The sequence below is a fragment of the Dendrobates tinctorius genome, unplaced genomic scaffold, assembly GCF_039654945.1.
Source record: "Dendrobates tinctorius isolate UK_male_01 unplaced genomic scaffold, ASM3965494v1 ptg000126l, whole genome shotgun sequence".
Lineage (NCBI taxonomy): Eukaryota > Metazoa > Chordata > Amphibia > Anura > Dendrobatidae > Dendrobates > Dendrobates tinctorius.
In genome coordinates this window covers 20915133-20937323 of record NW_027361794.1, presented here as the reverse complement: position 1 = coordinate 20937323, position 22191 = coordinate 20915133, and the positions used below count along the sequence as shown (strand labels likewise).

The 22191-nt window shown below is 42.9% G+C and overlaps 2 protein-coding genes across 2 annotated transcripts in view; both read left to right on the top strand.

The window, feature by feature from the left end:
- Positions 1-21187, top strand: part of LOC141047169 (uncharacterized) — a 38309-nt gene extending 17122 nt beyond the window's left edge. The window contains exons 2-7 of the mRNA XM_073542126.1: positions 2922-3110; positions 3240-3419; positions 3502-3625; positions 3709-3806; positions 4005-4095; positions 20299-21187. Of these exons, the coding sequence (XP_073398227.1) occupies positions 2922-3110; positions 3240-3419; positions 3502-3625; positions 3709-3806; positions 4005-4095; positions 20299-21068 (1452 nt within the window). The 3' untranslated portion in view covers positions 21069-21187. The remainder of the gene's footprint in view (positions 1-2921; positions 3111-3239; positions 3420-3501; positions 3626-3708; positions 3807-4004; positions 4096-20298) is intronic.
- The window catches only part of LOC141047167 (uncharacterized), a 549720-nt gene that overhangs the window by 213303 nt on the left and 314226 nt on the right, over positions 1-22191 (top strand). The window lies entirely within an intron of this gene.

Below are 22191 nucleotides of genomic sequence, written 5' to 3'. Positions count from 1 at the left end.
CAAAAAAATTGGGTAATACTAATCTGGCTGCGCCGGCAGGGCACAAGCCAGAAAAAAAGGCTCCTCTATCTACTCCTATATAGTGTTTGCAACCAACCAATGTTGATGGATACGGATGGATGCACACTAATAGGAGAAGAAAAAATGAGCTGCACTCAGAGACAAATATGTGTGAGGCAGTGACGCACGTTGAGCGTCCTACAACCAGACGTAGCTGCAGGACACTCTACTCAGCGTGAGCTGCACTCACACACAGTCAGAGACCTCTCAGACAGCCGTCAACAGTGCAGCTAAGTGGGCACTGGCACTGACAGGCTGCAGAAAGGCTCCGCTGTGTACTCCTATATAGTGTTTGCAACCACCGTAGATGGAGACGGATGGATGCACACTAATAGAAGAAAAAATGAGCTGCACTCAAATAAAAATATGTGTGAGGCAGTGACGCACGCTGAGCGTCCTACAGCCAGACGTAGCTGCAGGACACACTACTCAGCGTGAGCTGCACTCACACACAGTCAGAGACCTCTCAGACAGCCGTGAACAGTGCAGCAAAGTGGACACTAGCACTGAAAGGCTGCAGAAAGGCTCCGCTGTCTACTACTAGTGTTTGCAACCAACGTATATGGATACGGATGGAAGCACACTAGATTGAAATTATTTAAAAAATGCAGCTCAAAAAATAAAAGATGTATGAGGCAGCAGTGATCACACTGGGTGGCCTACAGCCTGACGTGGCTGCAGGACCCACTCCACAGCGTGAGCTGCACTCACACAGCCCTTGCAGACAGCTGTGAACACTGCTGCTAGGGCAAAGAAGGCTACAGTGGTGGTTTATGTAGCCTGGGTAAAGCACTAGATGTTTGGTGGAATCGCTATTTCTAACTGTCCCTCACAGTCTTCTACAGCAGCCTGTCCCTAACTGAATTCACAGCAGAGTGACCAGAAATGGCGGCTGCGGTGGCTTTTATAGTGCATCATGACATCATTTCGGCAGCCAATCACAGCCATGCCAATAGTTAACATGCCTACATGCCTAACAGGATGTGCCCACACTTCGGAGGATTCCCATTGGCTTAATCAAAGCAAGCAGGCTCATAGCATGATGGGAACTTCCTATTCCGATTCCGATCCCGGAATCCGATATGAAAAAAGTATCGGAATTAAGTATCGGAATTCCGATACCGCTAATATCGGCCGATACCCGATACTTGCGGTATCGGAATGCTCAACACTACCCTCTACCCATAAAAACATAAAAAAAAGGATACCCACAGAAGTTTGATTTACTTGGAGTTATATTCTGTTGTTTAAGTGTTCCCTTTATTTTTTTGAGCAGTGTGTGTGTGTGTGTGTGTGTGTGTATATATATATATATATATATATAATAGGTCCTATTCCAGTTTTTGCTGTCAGACCTGTGATTTCTATCTACTCCACTGTGTATAGGATAATAGGATATAATAAAATTGTTATGGATGTAACTTAACGAACATTGTGCAGTGACTTTGTTTTCCATATATTGACGGATATTTCTTGTTGCTAAAACTGTGATTTTTTTTTCAAATTAAAACTTTTTTTAAACCCCTCTGATCAGTGCGATCATACAACATACAAGCCTCTGATGGCTCCGGTGATGCACTGTACTACTGTAGTGCCGTGTATCATCACTGCCTGTCAGTGTAATAACGGCCCCATACACATGAGATAAGTGTTGGCTGAACGGTCATTTGGCAGACGGCTATCTCTCCCGACTCCCCCATACACACAAATATTCCAGCTTTCCTGTGGTCTGTATGAGAGAGTCGCCTCCAGACTCCTCTAGCGGAGAATTATCTACAGGAAGAACAAACGGATTATCCTCTGAAATTCAGGATGCCAGATCCTTCTCTGCCCTGACATCATCTGTCGGGAGGCCCCCAAATACATTATATAGTCGCCCCCTAAAATCAGTGCTTTCGTGTAACTTTAGACTAATGTGTATGGGGATGTTAAAAGTTAACTTATTGGACGCTGCCTCTGGCCCGGCCTAATAGACCTTCATACATTGCAGCCCAGACACCATTATTAGGCATGTAAGTATTGTAGTAACTAGGCCGCCCCATACTATCGAGTACTCGGGGTTGGAGGGGCATTCAGACGGACTCTGTCACACCTTCTTAGATGCCATGTTTGCTTTTCACAGCAGCAAGTGGTTAAACTGCCAGGGTTTTTGTTGCAGCTGCACCTGTGCCGTCCCTTGTTGCAGCCGCACCTGTGCCGTCCCTGCGGTGTACATCTATATTCTGGGGCCCAAAAGGGTTAATTTTTTTAAACAATTGTTTATTGTGTGAAAAAATAAAATGTGTCTTCTGCTTTTTTCATGTATTTTTCTTTTTAGAAGAACTGTGGGAGACAATTTTCTTTAGAAACATTTTAATGTTTTTTTCAGATGTTTTTTTGTAATATAGTAAAGCCTAAATCTTTTCTGAAAGCCTCAAACTTCTGTGTGTGACTTAGACCTGAGATCTAACGTGATAGAAGATTACAGTGCGGGGAAGACGGGAACCTTCATATAGACGGCCGGTGGGGATGGAGTCAGTAACGGACTCTGGACAAATATGTTCCTAGAGCCGTAGTAGAAGATGAAGATGTCGTCCTCATCATGAAGTAGTTATTTCTCCTGTCCCGTGTAATGAATATCTCCTGCAGTATTGCTAATGCCGATTCCAGTGTCGGTAAATGAGACGAGAATTAGCGTTATGGAAGATGAGTCTATGAGAAACGTATTCAGCTGCCGACTCCGAGGAGGAAACTGCTTGTTGTCTGTGGCCTAAATATATAGGTTTTATTAGTAGATGTAAAGAAGAAAACGAGATACTGTAAAATAATAAATCTCCTCATATGTTTCCCTTATTATCTCCAGTAATTGTATTATTACACAGGATTTTTATGATGTTACATCGGCTCATCTTCTCATTCAGGTCTCTACAATATCGGATCCTCTAAGTGAAGATCTTCTACATAAGAGAATTTTCCTGAATTACCCATCAAGGATGGCTATGGACAGAGACAAGATGGCGGAGAGGATATTACACCTCACCCTAGAGATCCTCTTCCGGCTTACTGGAGAGGTGAGAGATTCTGATGACGTCACATTACATCATTCTTATCTATGGGAATAACAGATGGACAGAACTGGAGAGGTGAGGACTCTGGAAATGTCTGTAGTGAGATTTATTAATGTGTCTCTCCATAACCAGGATTACACAGTAGTGAAGAAGACCTCTAGTGAGCGCTGTCAGAACCCTGTGTCTGAGGCATGGGGAAGACCCCTGAGCCCAATGATGGGGCCTCCACCTCACTCCCTGATACATGAGGACATTAATGACCACCAGATCCTAGAACTCATCTACAAGATGACTGAGCTGCTGACTGGAGAGGTGACACTGCTGGGAATGCTGGGACATTATACAGTAATAATATGAAGGGATTGAGGGATGATGGTATCATTGTATGTGTCAGGTTCCTATAAGGTGTCAGGATGTCTCTGTCTATTTCTCCATGGTGGAGTGGGAATATTTAGAAGGACACAAAGATCTGTACAAGGACGTCATGATGGAGGTTCCCCAGCCCCTCACATCACCAGGTAATAGATAGAACTAAATACGCATGACCTATAATTATTTGTATGTAAAGAATGAATTCAGTCCCGGTATGTGTTTCCTCCAGTTCTATCCAGTAAGAGGACAACACCAGAGAGATGTCCCCGTCCTCTTCTTCCACAGGACTGTAAACAAGAAGATTCCAATGTTCCTCAGGATCATCAGGTAGATGGAGAGAAGGTGTCATGAGATCTTCTCTATGATGTGTAGACGGCTGTGAGGGTCTTGTGCTCAGTCTTGTTTTATCCCCCAGTATTATATGTTTTATACTTGTGTATTGAGAATGGTGGAGATGGCAGGATTAGAGCTGATCATAGATGTGACTTCTCCATCTGTCTGTGACTTTTACAATATTTATTTCAGGGTGAAGATATGACCCATATTAATACTACAGAGACATATGTGAGGGGTGATGAGAGGTGTAAACAGGAGATTCCTACATATGACTACCCAGGTGAGTGGTAACCACTAAATGTAGAGAAGTCACAGATTCTTCTCAGTCACCGGTTGTGGCTGCTTTATCGGTGGTGCGGTGGTGTAGTCCGGCTGGATCACAATTGTGTGATCACCATTTGGCCTCAAAACAGCAACTGTTATGAATGAGTCACCGGAGGAGGAAAAAACAAAAACACAAGCTAAGTCCAGAAAACCGGAGAGGTTGGTAGCTAGCGGATTGCAGACCCCTGATCCTATTCACCACAACTAACAGTAGCCGTGGGGGGTTCCTACGGTGCCCTAGACCCCTTGTCACAGCCGGATTGCTAAATAAGCCTAAAGAAAGAAAGACGAAATCCAAACTGCCCCAGAGCAGACCCCAAAGCAATAGACAGCCCCCAACATGTATTGTCGGTGAAAAACAGATGAAAACACAAACTCAGCCAGAAAGACAGGCTGAGCAAATGATGGGGCCCAACTAACTAGATAGGAAAGGACAGAAAAGATGCTGGCTGCAATCACGCAAAAAACCCTGCCAAAAATAATGTCCAACACGTCTGATAGAAAAGGCCCTGAAGTCACTAGACTTCAAAATCACTATATCAGCACTCAGGTATATTCTGAAGACAGAGCAAAGAGATCAACTGATCAGAGACAAAAATGAAGAAGGGAAGAGAAGGAGGGGGGCATCCTGTCTGTTTTTTTTTGTCACTGAACTTTATTAACAATCTCACAATATGCACAATATATCAAACAGTACAGTAGTAGTTGTTGCAATACATACAGATCAATATGCATTATTCCAACACCCCCACTCAACAACTACTTATCCTCTTAGTCCCAGTGTGGTTCTCAATTCTTGGAACCTGGCTCGTGGCAATGGCTTTGTCATAATGTCAGCTGCCATGTTATCAGTTTCACAATAGACGAGCTGAATTATGCCACGATCTATCAAATCACGTAAATGATGATGTCTGACGTCAATGTGCTTGGCTCTAGCACTGATCTTTTCACTGCATGCAAGTTTAATGCATTCTTGGTTGTCCTCATAAAACTCCGTCGGCTGAGTTGACGGTGTGCCAAGATCATCCATCAATTGTCTTAGCCAAATGACCTCCTGGCTTGCATAGGCTGCGGACACATACTCCGCTTCTGTAGATGACAAGGCAACAGACACTTGTTTCCTACTAGACCAGAAGACTAAACTTTCTCCATCTTTAAACAAGTATCCACTTGTGGATTTACGATCATGCGAATCACCAGCCCAATCTGCATCTACATAGCCGGTGAGTTCTAGATCTCCCATTGCAGACAGCTTTAAATTTACATCTTGCGTTTCTTTTAAATATCGGAGAAGTCTCTTAACAGCATTCCAGTCTCTTTGGCGTGGTTTTTCCACATATCTGCAAAGGATTCCAACTGTTGTTGTGATATCCGGTCGAGTCATAGTTGATATGTATAGAAGTGCCCCACTGCCTGACGATATTTCTCATTGTTTGGCAACAGGTCATCTTCTCCTTCCAGCTTCAGGTAGGATGGTTCCATTGGGGTTGATATACCTTTGGCTTCTGACATTCCAAACTGATTCAGAATCGAATTAATTTTTGCACTTTGGTTTAGAAGAAAACTTCCATCTTCCTCTCTCTGGATTTGGATTCCTAGATAATATGTCACATTTCCAAGGTCTTTCGTTTCAAAATGCTGGTTCAGAATTTCAGCCATTTTTCCAATTTCTGCGTCTTCCTGATGAACTACAATCACATCGTCCACATATAAGAGAATATACATCCACTTTCCATCTGTATATTTTGTGTATAAGCATGGATCCGCTTGACCTCTTTTAAAACCTTCTTCCAACAAGACCTTATTCATCTTGGTATTCCATGCTCTTGCTGATTGCTTAAGACCATAAAGGGATTTTTGTAGTTTGCAAACAAGATTCTCTTCACCCCCTTTTACATAACCTTCAGGTTGAGTCATGTATAAGTCCTCCTCAATGTCACCATTTAAAAAGGCAGTTTTTATATCCAAATGTCTGACATTCATCTTTTGTACAGCAGCTACAGCTAACAAAGCTCTGAACGTGGTCTGTTTAGCGACTGGAGCAAACGTAGCATCGTAATCTTCGCCATACTTTTGAGAATATCCTTTTGTCACCAACCTTGCTTTAAATCTGTGGACTTTACCTTCAGAGTCATATTTGGTTTTGAAGACCCACTTGCACTTGATTGCCTTTTTGCCCTGTGGCAGCTTGGTGAGTTTCCAAGTTTGCAGTTGATGAAGCGATTTGATTTCCTCATTAGCAGCATTGATCCACTTTGTTCTTTCATGGACAGGTAGTTCTTGCATTTCATCCCATGACTGCGGCTCTGATTCAGGCAGTGTCTTGACTATGTAGGATAGACGTTTAGCTGGTACGCCTCTGTTTGATCTTGACGATCTCCTGATTTCAGATTCACCTGATTTCTCTGTTGTTCCTTCAGTGGTTGAAGAATCCAGCCAGACCTCTACATCCTCCTTGTTATTGTCTTGTAATTGTGACTTCAGCTGGACTACTGGCGTGATGTCACAAAACTTGGGGGACACAAAGTTCTCATCAATCACTACATCTCTACTTATTGTGACCTTGTTTGTTTCTGGGTGTAGAATCCTATAACCTTTCTGGGCTACACTGTAGCCTACCAGGATCCCTTCCTTAGCGTGAGATTCCCACTTAGTTCGCCTTTCTTTGGGAACATGTACAAGCGCTTTACTTCCGAATATTCTTATATGATGTAGTTTTGGCTTTCTGCTGTTCCATTCCTCAAACGGAGTTTTCTCTGTAGCTTTACCTGGTAGTCTGTTCTGAAGATAGCAAGCTGTCATGATTGCTTCACCCCAATATGCTGTGGGCAGATTTGCATCAAACAACATACTTCTTCCACTTTCACAGAGTGTTCGGTTCCTTCTTTCTGCGACACCATTTTGCTCAGGATTGTATGGTACATTGGTCTGAAATAGGATTCCATTTTTCTTTAAAATGCTCTGTATCTCAATACTTGTGTATTCAGTCCCATTGTCTGCACGTAGAATCTTTGGCATTCTCCCAAATTTATTATATACCTCAGCTAGATATACTTCAAGTTTCTCTGGAACTTCTTTCTTGCTGTGAAGCAGATGGACAACTGTATATCTTGAATGATCATCAATAAATGTGAGAAAATATCTCTTCTTCCCAGGAGTCTGAGTGCTCATTGGACCACAGACATCTGTATGTATTAAATCTAGTGTCTGTTCTGTTCTTGTAGTACTTCTCTTAAGAAAAGCTTTTCTAGACATTTTCCCTTTGATGCAGCTAGTACATTTCATTATCTGGTTACATAGATCAATTGTAATGTCCTCAGCTAGTTGCTTTTGAACTAACTTCCTTATTGCTTCTGGGTCTCTGTGTGCTAGGCGCCTATGCCATACTTGAATGCAGTTATTGTGCCTTTCTTCCTGAGCAGTATACACACACTCTTTGCATTTAAGCTGGTAAAGTTCATTTGTGATTTTTCCTTCTGCTAGTGTGTGGCCCTCTTTTGAGATGATGCAGCTATCATGCTTAAATGTAACTTCACTTCCTTGTTTTGTGAGTTTCTTCACAGATAGTAAATTACTCTCAAGACTAGGCACATAGAGCACATCTTTTACTGGGATCTTCTTGCTTTGTGTTGGTGAGATTTGACAATCAATATAACCATCTCCTATACCTTGTTAAGTCATGTACTGACCATTAGCCATAATCACTTTCTCTGACTTACTTTGGTTAAGCTTAGAAAAGAAGTCCCTGTTATTAGTCATGTGACTAGTTGCTCCAGAGTCTATACACTATGCATGCTTTGATGTATTTACACTGACCGTAAATGCAGTTTCAGTATTCACAGAATCTTTTTCTGCAGATACAACACTTTTAACCCTTTGAAGACTGCTTTGCTTTTTCAGCTGATTCATTCTAGCTTTCCAGACTCACTCTGCAGTCGGCTTTCAAATGTCCTGATTTCTTGCAAACAAAACATTCACATGTTTCTTTTAGGTGCTTTCTGTTATCATTTAGATTTTGTGTCTGTAAAGCAGATTCTGCATCGCATGTCCTGTTGTTTACACCTTCCACTTTCTGCTTATATTCATCTATGAGCTTCCCTCTGACATACTCCAATGTAAGCTCATCATCTGGGCGTGCATCTAGTGCGGTTACAAGCGTGTCATAGTTTTCTGGAAGACCACTAAGCAGTAATGCAGCTACATGAAAGTCCTTCAAATCTTCCCTAATGCCTCTCAGGCGTTCTACAATCTCTAGAATGCTTGTTATGTAGTCCTGCATATCCTGGCCATTCTGTAGTTTAGACTGGTACAATTTTCTCATGAGATAAAGTTTATTGCTTAAATTTATCCTCTCATGCACCTTTTGCACCTGCTCCCACATTTCTCTTGCAGTTTCACTTTTACACACATGCACAATCTGATCATCATCTATACTGAGTGATATGGTACTTTGTGCTTTCTGATCCATCTCTATCCACTCCTGTGATACTGGGTCAGGTTTAGGCTCCTGTGTGTATTTCCACGTACTTTCTCTTATCAGCAGCATTTTCACTTTGAATTTCCAGGATTGATAATTCTGGTTAGTGAGACTTGGTACTGTAAACTTCATGGAGTTGCTGCTGCTGGTGGCCATCTTTGCTGTCTTCCTTTCTTTTCTTTTCTCTGTGCTCTGGGGATCTGGGACTCTAGGACTCTGGGCCCATAACCTGTTAGCAGCGGATTAATCAGCGTAACATCCAGAGTCAGCAACACAGAATGTAGATTTATTCATATCCAGGTTGAACAGTTTACAGCATGAAATGTGATCAGTATGGTATCTGCTTTGGCTTGCAGCATGGGAGCATTACAACAACAAGAAGGGAAGAGAAGGAGGGGGCATCCTGTCTGTGTTTTTTTTTTTTTGTCACTGAACTTTGTTAACAATCTCACAATATATCAAACAGTACAGTAGTAGTTGTTGCAATACATACAGATCAATATGCATCATTCCAACAGCATGCATCGTTTTGACGCTGCTCTGACCGCAACAAAACGTAACGTTGCGTTTGACACAGTTCAGCGCAGCGTCAAAACGACGCAAGCGAAGGTATCCGCTTACACCTGCATGACCTGCGTACCCCATGTTAAAGATAGGTACGCAGGATGCAGACCGACATAGGTGGAGCTGAATGGAAGAGGTGCTGCAGTGGACGGGGCTTAACAGAGGAAGTATGCTGCCCTCTGCAGCCTTACAGACGCTTTCTGTTGCAAGAAATAGTTTTTGCATCACCACATTTTGAGAGCTATAATTTTTCCATATTTTGACCCACCGAGTCATGTGAGGTCTTATTTTTTGTGGGACGAGTTGACGTTTTTATTGGTACCATTTTCGGGCACGTGACATTTTTTGATCGCTTTTTATTCCGATTTTTGGGAAGCAGAATGAACAAAAACCAGCATTTCATGAATTTCTTTTGGGGGGGTGCATTTACACCGTTCTGCGTGTTGTAAAATTGATAAAGCGGTTTTATTCTTCAGGTCAGTACGATTACAGCGATACCTCATTTATATCTTTTTTATGTTTCGGTGCTTTTATACAATAAAACTATTTTATAGAAAAAATAATTATTTTTGCATCACTTTATTCTATGAGCTATAACTTTTTTATTTTTCTGGTGATGAAGCCTTATGGGGGACAAGATGATGTTTTCAGTGGTACCACGTTTATTTATACCCGTCTTTTTGATCGCATGTTATTCCACTTTTTTGTTTGGCGGTATGATGATAATGCATTGTTTTTTGCCTTGTTTTCTTTTTCATGGTATTCACTAAACTGGTTAACTAGTGGGACATTTTTGTAGGTCGGGTCGTTACGGATGCGGCAATATCAAATATGTGTATTTTTATTGTTTAGATTTTTTTCATTCTAATATTTAGATAGAATATATTTTGATATTATTATTATTATTATTTTTTGTTTAAGTATTTGTACAATCATTTGCATTATTTTAAGTCTTTTGTAACTTTTTTACTTAGGCTGGAGTCATACATAACGATTAAAAAATCTGTCCGATTTTTACGGTACGAAATCGCACAAAGGTTTCTTGTCCAGAGATCCGTCTGTCATCCCATTTTCTGGCGATAAACCGATTTTATTCGCATCTAAGCATCAAATTGACATCCAATGCCAATGCCTGATGCTCTTTCCTGTTGACCAGGAGAAGTTTTGCGATTTAATCGCAAGTCACACGTGTGGTGCGTTTTCAATGCGATTATTAATCGCACCCATAGACTTGCATTGGCAATTCCGATCTGAAAATCGGTAACAATCGCAGCATGCTGCGATTGTCTCGGTCCGAGGAACAGATCCGATCAAAAAATGGATGATGGGAGCAGCACCATAGAATAACATTGGGACGAATGCAATGCGATTTTTTTTTTTAGCGCATTGCATTCGTCCGATTTAATCGCTAGTGTGACTCCGGCCTTAGTCCCACTATGGTACAATAAATTTTTGCAGTCTGATCACTTGTATAGCATGCTGATGAAGCAGCATCTTCATGCCATAGAAGCTGTCGGCACTGTACTGACAGAGAGACTTGGTGATCAATGTCTAATATTTCTTCTTAAAACTCATCTGACAGAAAATATTGGACCTTACGATCGTTTAGATTGTGAAGTCACCGGGCCCCATACTCTAATTACCCCAGAGAGGTTTCACCACTAGTTACTCATTTATTACTGATGAAGACTGTTGGGTATGATCATTTCAGTAGATGTTATTGTCTATACTCACAGTTTTTGATTACTGTAGTTAGTGTCCAAAATACTCTGATTTAACCTCTTCCTGCAGCCAGTTTTGTGTTCTCAGGCCCAATTTTTAAAATCTGACGTGTGTCACTTTATGTGGTGATAACGTTGGAATTATTAACAAAGGATAATAGAAAACAAATGGATTTTACGAATTATTTTCCAACTTCGCACAATACCCTATGTACGGTTGTACACTACTGTCTGGGCACATGGCAGGATTCAGAAGAGAAGGAGCGCCATTTAGCTATTTGAATGCAGATCTGGCTGGAATAGTTTGCAGACACAATGTATTGGGTCACTTGGCAGCTCAAAAGATGTCCACCATGAACATGCTTGGCTCTATCTTCTCTGCTTTCCATATCCCAAGGATTGCCTTGCTCATCACCCTTTAATACCCTTACATGTATCTGGACTTACACTGGGACCCCTAGGCTTGGACCATGGTGATACCTGCTATTCTGTGGTGTTAGAATGCAAGAATAGTCAGGTAGCTGGGTCAGAACCAGAAGCACAGAATACAGAATGAGAAGACACAAGAGTAGTCAGTAAACAGGCCACGGTCACAACAGGAGACAAATACACAAGCCACAAGCTGAGTACAGAGGACTGAAAAAGAGGTGTTATGGGCTAGCGGACCGCACCAAATAACATAATGACAGTAGGTGCGTTTGCAGCCAGGGGCCCACCGTGCAGAGGTGGTAAACTGCTGCTTAGTAATGGCGGATGTATATAGCAGTATACAAAGGTCAAACGCAGGTTAACATCACCCGTTGTGAACAGGAGCGGTCTCTGTTACGTCACAGAGCCGCAGTACCGCGAAACTTAAATGCCGGAGTCTGTTAGCACTCACAGAGCTCGGCAAGGGGGTGCTCAGAATGTGGTCACGGAACTCTGCCCCAAGGACACGGGGTCAGAGTCCCTCTAGACCTTCTGAGCACGTGGCGTCGCATCTGCGGACACCACTAAAGACGCTGACCTTGGAGAAGTGTCGAGCACGTGCACCGTGGCATGTAGAGCCAGCGTTGGACACTGATTCTAGTCTCTAACTCAGCCTCTACCTACACCTAGACCTGGGCGCTTGACAGGCTAGGCTGCACAACACATGTGTACCAAGGGTAGGGGTTTCCAATGAGTCATTCACCAGAGACCTTCATACATGGATACAGCGCTCACTCCACATGGTCTAATCTTTGTCTATACTAGCGCATGGCCATGCGGCTGGGCGGCCATGCGACTATTTTATAGCAGCATCCTTTCGGGACCTTCCTGACCTTCCTGATGGTCCAATCCGACCTGGAGAAGGACCTGAGCATGTGACCTCCGATCTCCAATGATAGATCGTCCCACGGGCATGCTCACTGGACCGAAAGGAGGACTTAGTCCCTGGAGTAGCTCGCTGCTGACCAGCCTGTGTTACTATAGCTGGGCCAGAGGTGGCAGCAGCAACTAAACCTACAGAGCTGGTCTGAGCAGAGCGCCTGGATCGACGAGTCTGCTGAGCAGCTTCCTGTGCGGCCGGAGAGGAATGGGAGACTGCCGAATGCAAGGCTCAAAATTCCTGCTGTGCAGCGACCGGAACTTGATGCCTAACATTACCCCCTCCTAGGGCCCCCTCCTCTCTGAGCCTCGCTACGCTCAAATGCCGCAATAAGGAGCGGAGCGTGGATGTTCTCCACTGGCTCCCAGGTCCGAACCTCTGGACCATGACCCTTCCAATCCACCAAATAAAACTTTTTGCCCTGCATCACCTTGCACCCCACGATGGCATTGACCTCAAACTCGTCTGAAGACAGGTCTGATGTCCCGGCAGATGACTTGGAGAACCGGGACATGTGAACAGGCTTAAGGAGGGACACGTGGAACGTGTCAGAGATAGTGTGGTGGAAGGGCCAGACGGTAGACCACAGGGTTGATCTGCTCAAGGACCTTGAAGGGGCCAATGTAGCGCGGTGCGAACTTAGCGGACTCAACCTGCAGCCTGATGTTTCAGGCGAAGAGCCACACTAAGTCACCAGGGGCAAAGGTTGAAGCAGGGCGCTGGTGTGCATCAGCAGAGGTCCTCATTCTCTCCTTGGATGGAGTGGTACTTTCCAATTGGCTGAAGTTGGTAGCAGATTACTCCAGCTGGACAGATGAGATTGGACACACCATATGCCGAAGCCCTAATATAACTAAATGACAGAAAACCAAAATAGTCGTAATCCCCAGAAAGTGATTCCATTTTATAAATTAATTCACTGAGGGTTATAATCTCTAGGAGGAGTGAGGGTCCCAGGGTCCCTGCTGGTGGAGGCTGGAGTAGGGTGATGCTGCCACTAGGAATTTTGGGGCCTCATACTGGCAAAATTTTCGGGGCCCTCTTGAGACTCCACCCAGGCTCCACCCCTTGAACTGTCCACAGTCCCACCACTCTGTCTTGGAAAAACTCGACTTATCACCAATCACACATTAACATTTCCCATCTCCAGATTACACACGTAGCCAGCAGCTCTTGTTTTGGCCAAAAGTTTTTTTAAATCTGCCACCACGACAAGGTAGACTCTTTTGGCTGGGCCCTGCTCTACTCTAACCTATTAATCATTTGTGAAAATATCCAATAGTATTTAGGTATATTTTTTATTTATTTTTCAATTTTTAAAATGACCAATGATATTGTCGAGGAAGCTATTTTGGGAGGGCTAAATTAACCCTTCACGGTTGAGCCAGTGATTTCCAAATTATTCCAGTGTTGCTAGCAACTCAAATGACCACACGGAGACTGGGGTCTCTGTACGGGAGGATCGAGGCAGATCACTAAGCCCCTTTATTTTAGTCACATCTTTTATAATCTTTTGCTCAATTATGCAAGGTTCTCAAGTACCAATAGCATCATTTCACTTTATAAGCCAATAATATTGCAAGAAAACCGGAAACTACACGTATGTCCGTATCCAAATAGAAAGTAGTATAATGGCATATTCTTCAGAGTTTTACACTCCCGCCTCCTTTATCTTTGTACCTGATGAGAACAGTCTGGTTTCATGACAGCCCATGCCAATTATAAAAATTTATCTTACAGCAACAAAAGTTAAGAAACGAAACCTCCAAAGAATGGATAAAACGAAACTTCAACTCTGATTTTAGTATTAACCCTTCACATTCCCCCCTAGATAAATTTTTTTTAACACATATGCAGCATCAGAGGTGCTATCCCAAGCTAACAGCTTGAGGGGTACTGGTCTTCACATGACTGATGAAGTGTTACCAGTCATGGCTGTCACGGCGCACCCGTCCCCCCTGTATACTGCAGTTCACGAATAACAATTTTTGATGACGGTGGTGGAGATCTTTTGTTGGTAGGCATGTGCCTGGTTTCAACATTTTCATCAAGTAGCCTTTTGAGATCGGTGCAGAGAAGAGCAGGGGCAACGACACCTTTGGTATCATCATTAGCTGTCTTAGTGCAGAATTTCCTAATACATACAGAAATACACCAAAGAACAAGTTTTAGTATGACAAATACAACAAGGATACAGGCAGCAACGTGTAATAAGCTCTGTAAGATCCCAGCTATCCAGCCCCCAATTCCCTTAAACCAATTGGCTGGATTGAGAAAGGAGAAAGTGTCTGACCACCAACTGTCCTTAGTACGATCATTATCTTTATCGTATTAATCTCTGAGTCTTTGAATATCTTCTAACTTTAACTTTTATCTTCTACCAATAATAATAATATGAAAAATGCGGAAAACCAAAACATTATGTCCCTTCATTTGCTATTGGCTTGTTGGGTGATGAGGAGAACTTGATAGGGACCGTCATACAAGGGTTCTAGTGCGTGCTTCCTGACATGCCTCTTCACGACTACCAAATCACCAGGCTTCAGGTTGTGACAGGTGTCGGTTTCTGCTGAATCTGGAAAAGAAGAGAAAACTAGAACATAGGTGTTAGCAAGATTTTTACTAAGCAGAATAACATATTGAACAACACAGTCAGCCTCTTCTGATAACTGCTGGGGCTGGAAATTTGCAACTGGGGGCCTAGTACCAAACAATATCTCATATGGGGACAGGCCATATTTTGCAATAGGGGTAGTACGAATATGGTATAGTACAATGGGTAGGAGCTCTGGCCATGGAGCCGTAGTCTCCTGCATCATTTTGGTCAATTGTCCCCTCAGTGTGCCGTTCAGCCTCTCAACTTTCCCACTGGATTGTGGGTGGTACAGAGTATGGAGGGCTACAGTGGATCCAAGCATTGTCAGAACTTCTTGGTACACATGGGAAGAAAATGCCGGGCCTTGATCACTTTCAACAACTTCTGGAACCCCATATCTGCATATAACTTCCATCACCAGTTTCTTCGCTGTGGTCTTTGCAGTCTTGTGCGTAACAGGGAATGCTTCCGGCCAACTGGAGAACCGGGGCCCAGTAGAATTTTTGCACCAGTGCGAGGGCCTGATTCTTTCCTCGATATGTAGGCCCATGTTCCCATAGCAGGGTACATCCTTTTTTCCAGAGACCATTATCCATTTGTGCCCCATCAGTCTTCCATTGCTTCACCTCTTCCTTTGGAGACATTCTCTGCATCGTCATTAAGCGGTCTCGCGGGGTCCGACAGAAAACTTCAGTCTGTTGTAGATCATCAGGTTCTTGTAGGGTCAGTGCTTCTTGTAACTGTTTACGCTGAGAGTGTGTGTGGTCACCATAGTTGGTATGGTTGGTTTAACGGGTAAAAGAGCGGCGGCTTTTGCTTGCATATCCGCAAATGTGTTGCCAACAGTCTGTGGACTGGTCCTAGGACCGTGCACCTTAACTTTGATAATAACACCTGAGTAGGTAATTTGATCGAGTCCATGAGGGTTTTAACAGCTTCAGCATTTTTTCACTGGGGTTCCGGCAGTAGTAATAAACCCTCGATTGGCCCATAGAGCCCCAAAATCGTGAGCAATACCAAATGCATACGGTGAGTCCGTGTATATATTAGCCCATCTGTTGTTGGCCAAAGTACATGCAGTAGACAGAGCCTGGAGTTCTTCTTCTTGTGCTGACTGTGAGGGCGGGAGTGCAGCTGTGTGCTCTACAGTGTCCTCTGTGGTAACAGCATATCCCGGGTGGAATCTACCAAACTCGTCAGCATATCTTGAACCATCTGTGTATAACACCAGATCAGGATTTGGGAGTGGATTCTCACTGACATTTGGTGGAGTAGCTGTTTCTTCTGTCAGAAGTTGGGAACAATCATGTTGGAGAAAATCCTCATCACTGCCATCTTTCCTTATAGTTCATTATACGTCTTTCAAGACATTGTAAAGGGGTTGCATTATGCGGGATGCATCCGGTATCCACTGACAACAATAAGTGCATAAGAAAACGCTGGAGTTCAGTTTCATCTTTTGGGAAAGGAATGGAGCTGACCGCTATTTTTCTTTCTGCGAGGTGTCTGGCACCCTGAAGGAGACAGTGACCCAAGAACTGAAGTCTCGAGGCCGAAACCCGACAGTTCAGTGCTGCCAGATGCTTTAAGGAGGCTAACAATGACAACAATGGCAAAAGACACCTGCTCATATTTTTTGCAAACTGGTTGGGACTGTTTTGGGCCCCTTGTGACATAACTGTCCATATTAACTGTTGCCCTGCTAAGTGAATGCAAATAGAAACTGGCAGTCTGGGTGTAACGGAATGCTAAAGAAGGCATTGGTAAGATCAATAACTGTAAACCAAGCAGCATCCTGGGGTATTTGGGACAAAAGAGTATGAGGATTAGGCACCAGGTTTGAAAAACACTTTTACTGGTTCTGCAGGCATTTTCCCTATATCATTTGGCCCTTTTGACCAGATTTTAGATAGTATCTCTGAGAGGTATGGGGTGAGTCATTGATCCTCAGTCAATATTGGGGGTGGACCTTGGCCTATCAGGGCCATCATAACTGTAGGAAGGGCATGCAAAATACAGATTTCCTCACTGTCTTCATCTACATAGGGATTATATAACAAAAAAAAACCCATCTGACCATCATCTTGGAATTGTATTCTGGAGCGGAACTGTCATAATAAATCTACCCCTAGTAAATTTACAGGACATATGAGAGAGATTACAAACTGAGCAGTAATGAGAATTAGCAGGGAGGGGCTGAGGAGCAGGGCTCCCACTAGCTGAAGTCTGAGGGGGGGCAGAGTTTGCTGTGTGGGCTGAAGGGCACACTGTGTGCTCGCAGCTGCGGTGGGGGCTGGAGGCTGCTGTTTGCTCTTTTTTTTTTTTTTCTCTCTCCTGAACAGAGCAGGTTAAAGTCTGAAAACTTTTTTTTTTTCCTCTGGAGCTGGTAAATGGAAGGGGTGGCTACTCATAACCACTAGCAATAACGGGGACTAAGGCTAGCGGTGGATGATAATAGGTAACGTCAGAGTTTAACAAAGGAAAGGTGGGGGTGGGGGCTGCTTCTCCCGGTCTCCTAGTGCCACAATTATAACAAATTATAACAGACCTCTCTCCACTGAGGATTAGTAACTCCACATACAGCACAGATCCACCCGGCAGGATCATAGGGTGGGGGCATACTGAGTTTCGGTAGTCCAGGATAAATCGGTGCCTTAGGGTTAAGGGGCACAGAGCTTACAGTCGGGAGGAGGCTTGATTTCCTGGGGAGGGACCTTATCATCTAGCAGGGAAACTTCTTGTTTCAAATCATCACTTTTAACTATTTCCCTGACACATTAATATCAATCACTTCCTCACAGCACAGTCACTTTCTTGAACCAAAAAAAAAACATCCCGTCCCTGTCATAATAGACAATTTTTTTCCTTCTTCAACATAGCAGTAACAGAAACAATCAGAATTCACTTGCTGTTCAATTTCCACATAACCTTCATTATACAATTCATGTGCCAAGCCACGGAGTTCCTCAGCGCCTTCAAGTAATCCATCATCAGTCAACCTCCCTTTATTTATTTATTTATTTATTTTTTTAACTCCTTCATCCCATAGCGTAGGCTGCAACCTCCCGCCCTTAGGAAATCCCAGAATCGAAAATATTTTTCCTGCATTCCTGACAAATTTCTTTCCTCGTCTTTGAATCATAAGACTAACAGTATCTGATCCTTCACACAATTCCAAACCTTTCTTTTTCTTCCACAGAAACATAATTCTCTCCTTTAGAGCTAAATATCCTGACAAATTGTGCACAATACTGGAGCGGCCGTCTCCGTTTGTTCCACAGGGTCAACCCCCTCTGGGAAGCCCAAAATTCGCGGTACTCAGTAAAAGGAGGAGGGCGTCTCAGACTATCCCTCCGGACACCTCTGGTTATATATATCTATCTATATATACCTGAGTTACGTATCCTACCCATCTTCGATCACTCACCATGCCCAATTACTAATAATGATCAGGAATTTCAGGATATTTTGACTATAAAGAGTCACAATCACTGGTCAATCCGGGGTGTCCGTCCCTTATGAGGTACGGTTCGAGCACTGGGCCCCCAACGGGACTACACCTCTATATGATTCCACCCATGAATCACCCCACCAGGGGACAAACCTCAGATCCTCTTTGCAGCAACAAGCACAGGAAAACCACACCAACGGTCAGTCTGAACAGTATAACTGCCAACTTACCGTGGTCGTGGGGGGTGATCAGTCATAATTTTCCAGCACCTGTGTCCGCTCTGAGGGTCCTTTGTCTTGTTGTCCTCCGGGGGCAGAGGCGTCCCTATTCAGGGGGCCCCACGTTGTGTGCCACTGTCGAGGAAGCTATTTTGGGAGGGCTAAATTAACCCTTCACGGTTGAGCCAGTGATTTCCAAATTATTCCAGTGTTGCTAGCAACTCAAATGACCACACGGAGACTGGGGTCTCTGTACGGGAGGATCGAGGCAGATCACTAAGCCCCTTTATTTTAGTCACATCTTTTATAATCTTTTGCTCAATTATGCAAGGTTCTCAAGTACCAATAGCATCATTTCACTTTATAAGCCAATAATATTGCAAGAAAACCGGAAACTACATATATGTCCGTATCCAAATAGAAAGTAGTATAATGGCATATTCTTCAGAGTTTTACACTCCCGCCTCCTTTATCTTTGTACCTGATGAGAACAGTCTGGTTTCATGACAGCCCATGCCAATTATAAAAATTTATCTTACAGCAACAAAAGTTAAGAAACGAAACCTCCAAAGAATGGATAAAATCAAACTTCAACTCTGATTTTAGTATTAACCCTTCAGAATATCACATCCAAAGGGCCAAATACCATATATTACCACCACATAGTGACCTGTAATACCACATACAAGGGACAAATACCACCATACCATGCCCAGATCACATATTACCACCACATGGTGACAATACAATACTGATCATTAATAAAAAAACATAATAGTATCACCACTAAGGGCCTGGTTCAGCCTACCAGTAGGGCCCGGTAAGCAGATGAGATGGGGCCTGATGCGGGCCCCCTCTGCCCACCGGGCCCCATACACTAGTCAGGGCAGGAATGCCCTGATGGTGGCCCTGCCTGCCGCTGCAGGTGTCCGTTGCTCCTGCGAGTGTCCAGTGCTGCTGCGGGTCTCTGGTGCTGCGCAGGGGTGTCCGATGCTGTGGGGGCTCTGCCGACACTTTGTAAAAGGCCAGAGCCCCACCACAGTTCCATGGCTTCCTGTGTGGTGGACTCCGAGAAAATGGCTGCCAGGGGCGGCACATGCACATGCTCCCGCAGCATTGAGACCCTCGCGCAGCACCGGAGACCCCCACTGCACCGCCGGGCACTTGCAGCACTGCCGGACACCCCCTCATCCCAGCCTGCAACAAAGTTACCGGTAAAGTATATCTCATTATAAGATGCACCCCAATTTTCCCCCAAAATTTTGGGGGAAAAAGTGTGTCTTATAATCCGAATAATACGGTAAGCGGGTTGTTCTCACTATAGTATTGCTGAATACAGGGATCCTAAATGTTGTTTGAGCACACTGCAAGAAGTGAGTGTGGATTTTGCTGGATTGGTTTATGGAAACCTTGTTGCTGTTCAACAGTCTTTGAGCCACTAATAGTGTGGGAACCTCTGTTGTTCCATTGACAGATGATGGACCTGAGTAAGGACTTTTTTGTGAGATGAGAATTGGTATTATTTCCACCTACATAACATTGATTAGTTTCTTTTTATTCTATATTTGGGAGGCAGAATGAACAAACAGTTGCACATCACGCACTACTGGTTCATCCAACAAGGTTTTCTATTTGACTGTGAACTGTCATTGTTTAAGTAAATAAATAATTAAAGTTTATTACACAGCTTGCCATTTTGACGGACAGTTTAAGTAGAAATGTTCAAAAACCTAAAACTCAAGGATAATTTACTTAAAAATAATAATAATTTTTTATCTTAGCAGATGACTGTACCAGGAGATCAGAGAGACAGCTGACATCTTCAGTTTTTAAATCTGATGATCTTGAGATCCTACAAGATACAACTGAAGTGATTGCTTTTACTCTAGATATACCATCATCCATTCACAGCAAAGATCTGTCATTTGATCCTATGAAACAGGTCCCATTTTCTGATTCATTACCGACTACGAAGGAAAATCAAATTCACAAAAGAGGCATTAAAAAACAAACTGTTCCTAATGCAAAGAAGCCATTTTCATGTTCAGAATGTGGGAAATATTTTACATGGAAATCAGAGCTTGTTACTCACCTGAGAACTCACACAGGGGAGAAGCCTTTTTCCTGTTCAGAATGTGGGAAATGTTTTAATCAGAAATCGGTTCTTGATAGGCACTGGAGAACTCACACAGGGGAGAAGCCTTTTTCCTGTTCAGAATGTGGGAAATGTTTTTACTATAAATCAGATTGTGTTAAGCACCAGAGAATCCACACAGGGGAGAAGCCTTTTTCGTGTTCAGAATGTGGGAAATGTTTTAACAATAAATCAGATTGTATTAGGCACCAGAAAATCCACACAGGGGAGAAGCCTTTTTCCTGTTCAGAATGTGGAAAATGTTTTGCACATAAATCACATTTTGTTAACCACAAGAGAACTCACACAGGGGAGAAGCCTTTTTCCTGTTCAGAATGTGGGAAATGTTTTAACCGGAAATCAAATGTTAATAAACATCAGAGATGTCACATAGGGGAGAAGCCTTTTTCATTTTCTTAATATGGGAAATATTTTACTTGGAAATCAACTGTTAACCCAAAATTGGATCTTCTTAAAGGGGTTGTCTCTTGTCATTCCTCATGTTTGCTGACATTAGGATAAAACAAAATTTTATTAATTCCAGATGTAAAACTATACCCATAGTTCACCCCCTGAAGGTTAGTCAGAAGGTGACTAATAGAAAAGAACCCACATTTCGGTATATAGGGTGAGGGACATATACACACTTCCTCTCCAAGCCTCTCATGTCTACTCGTTTTGTTGTCCTCACCAAAGGTGACTCATCAGGAGACTTTATTTAATATTGACCTATATTCAAGCAAGACTACGCAAGAAAAAAAACTAAAATCATGTATCTTGTTATCTGAAAATAGTCAGAAAACTAGTCACATATTGTCAGACCCCAGACTTCAAACTATATACTTTGTAAGTTTATAAGCCACTCCAGTGGCGGTCAGTTAGGAATAGAAAGTATGTGAAAATACAGTATAATTATTGTGCTTTTCCTCCTATAGGGACTGCCCTAGTTTGGTATAATAACAGCTGTCAATTAGTAGTGCAGACAAATAGTCCTAGACTAAACTCAGTTTTCAGATGGCCCAATATACAGCTCTGGCAAAAATTAAGAGACCACCACATCAAAACCCTGTCATGGGCAGCCCAATCTCCAGACCTGAACCCCATTGAAAACCTCTGGAATGTAATCAAGAGGATGATGGATAGTCACAAGCCATGTAACAAAAAAGAACTACTTCAATTTTTGCACCAGGGGCAGTGTGAAAGACTGGTGGAAAGCATGCCAAGACGCATGAAAGCTGTGATTAAAAATCATGGTTGTTCCACAAAATATTGATTTCTGAACTCTTCCTGAGTTAAAACATTAGTATTGTTGATTCTAAATGATTTTGCACTTGTTTTCTTTGCATTATTTGAGGTCTGCAAGCACTGCATTTTTTTTTTTTTTTTTTTAATTTTGACCATTTCTCCTTTTCAGAAACAAAACACAAAATTTATTGCTTGGAAATTCAGAGACATGTTGTTAGAAGTTTGAAGACTAAAAGAACAATTTTCATTTTACTGAAAAATATACCTATAAAGAGAAGAATCAGACAAACTGAACATT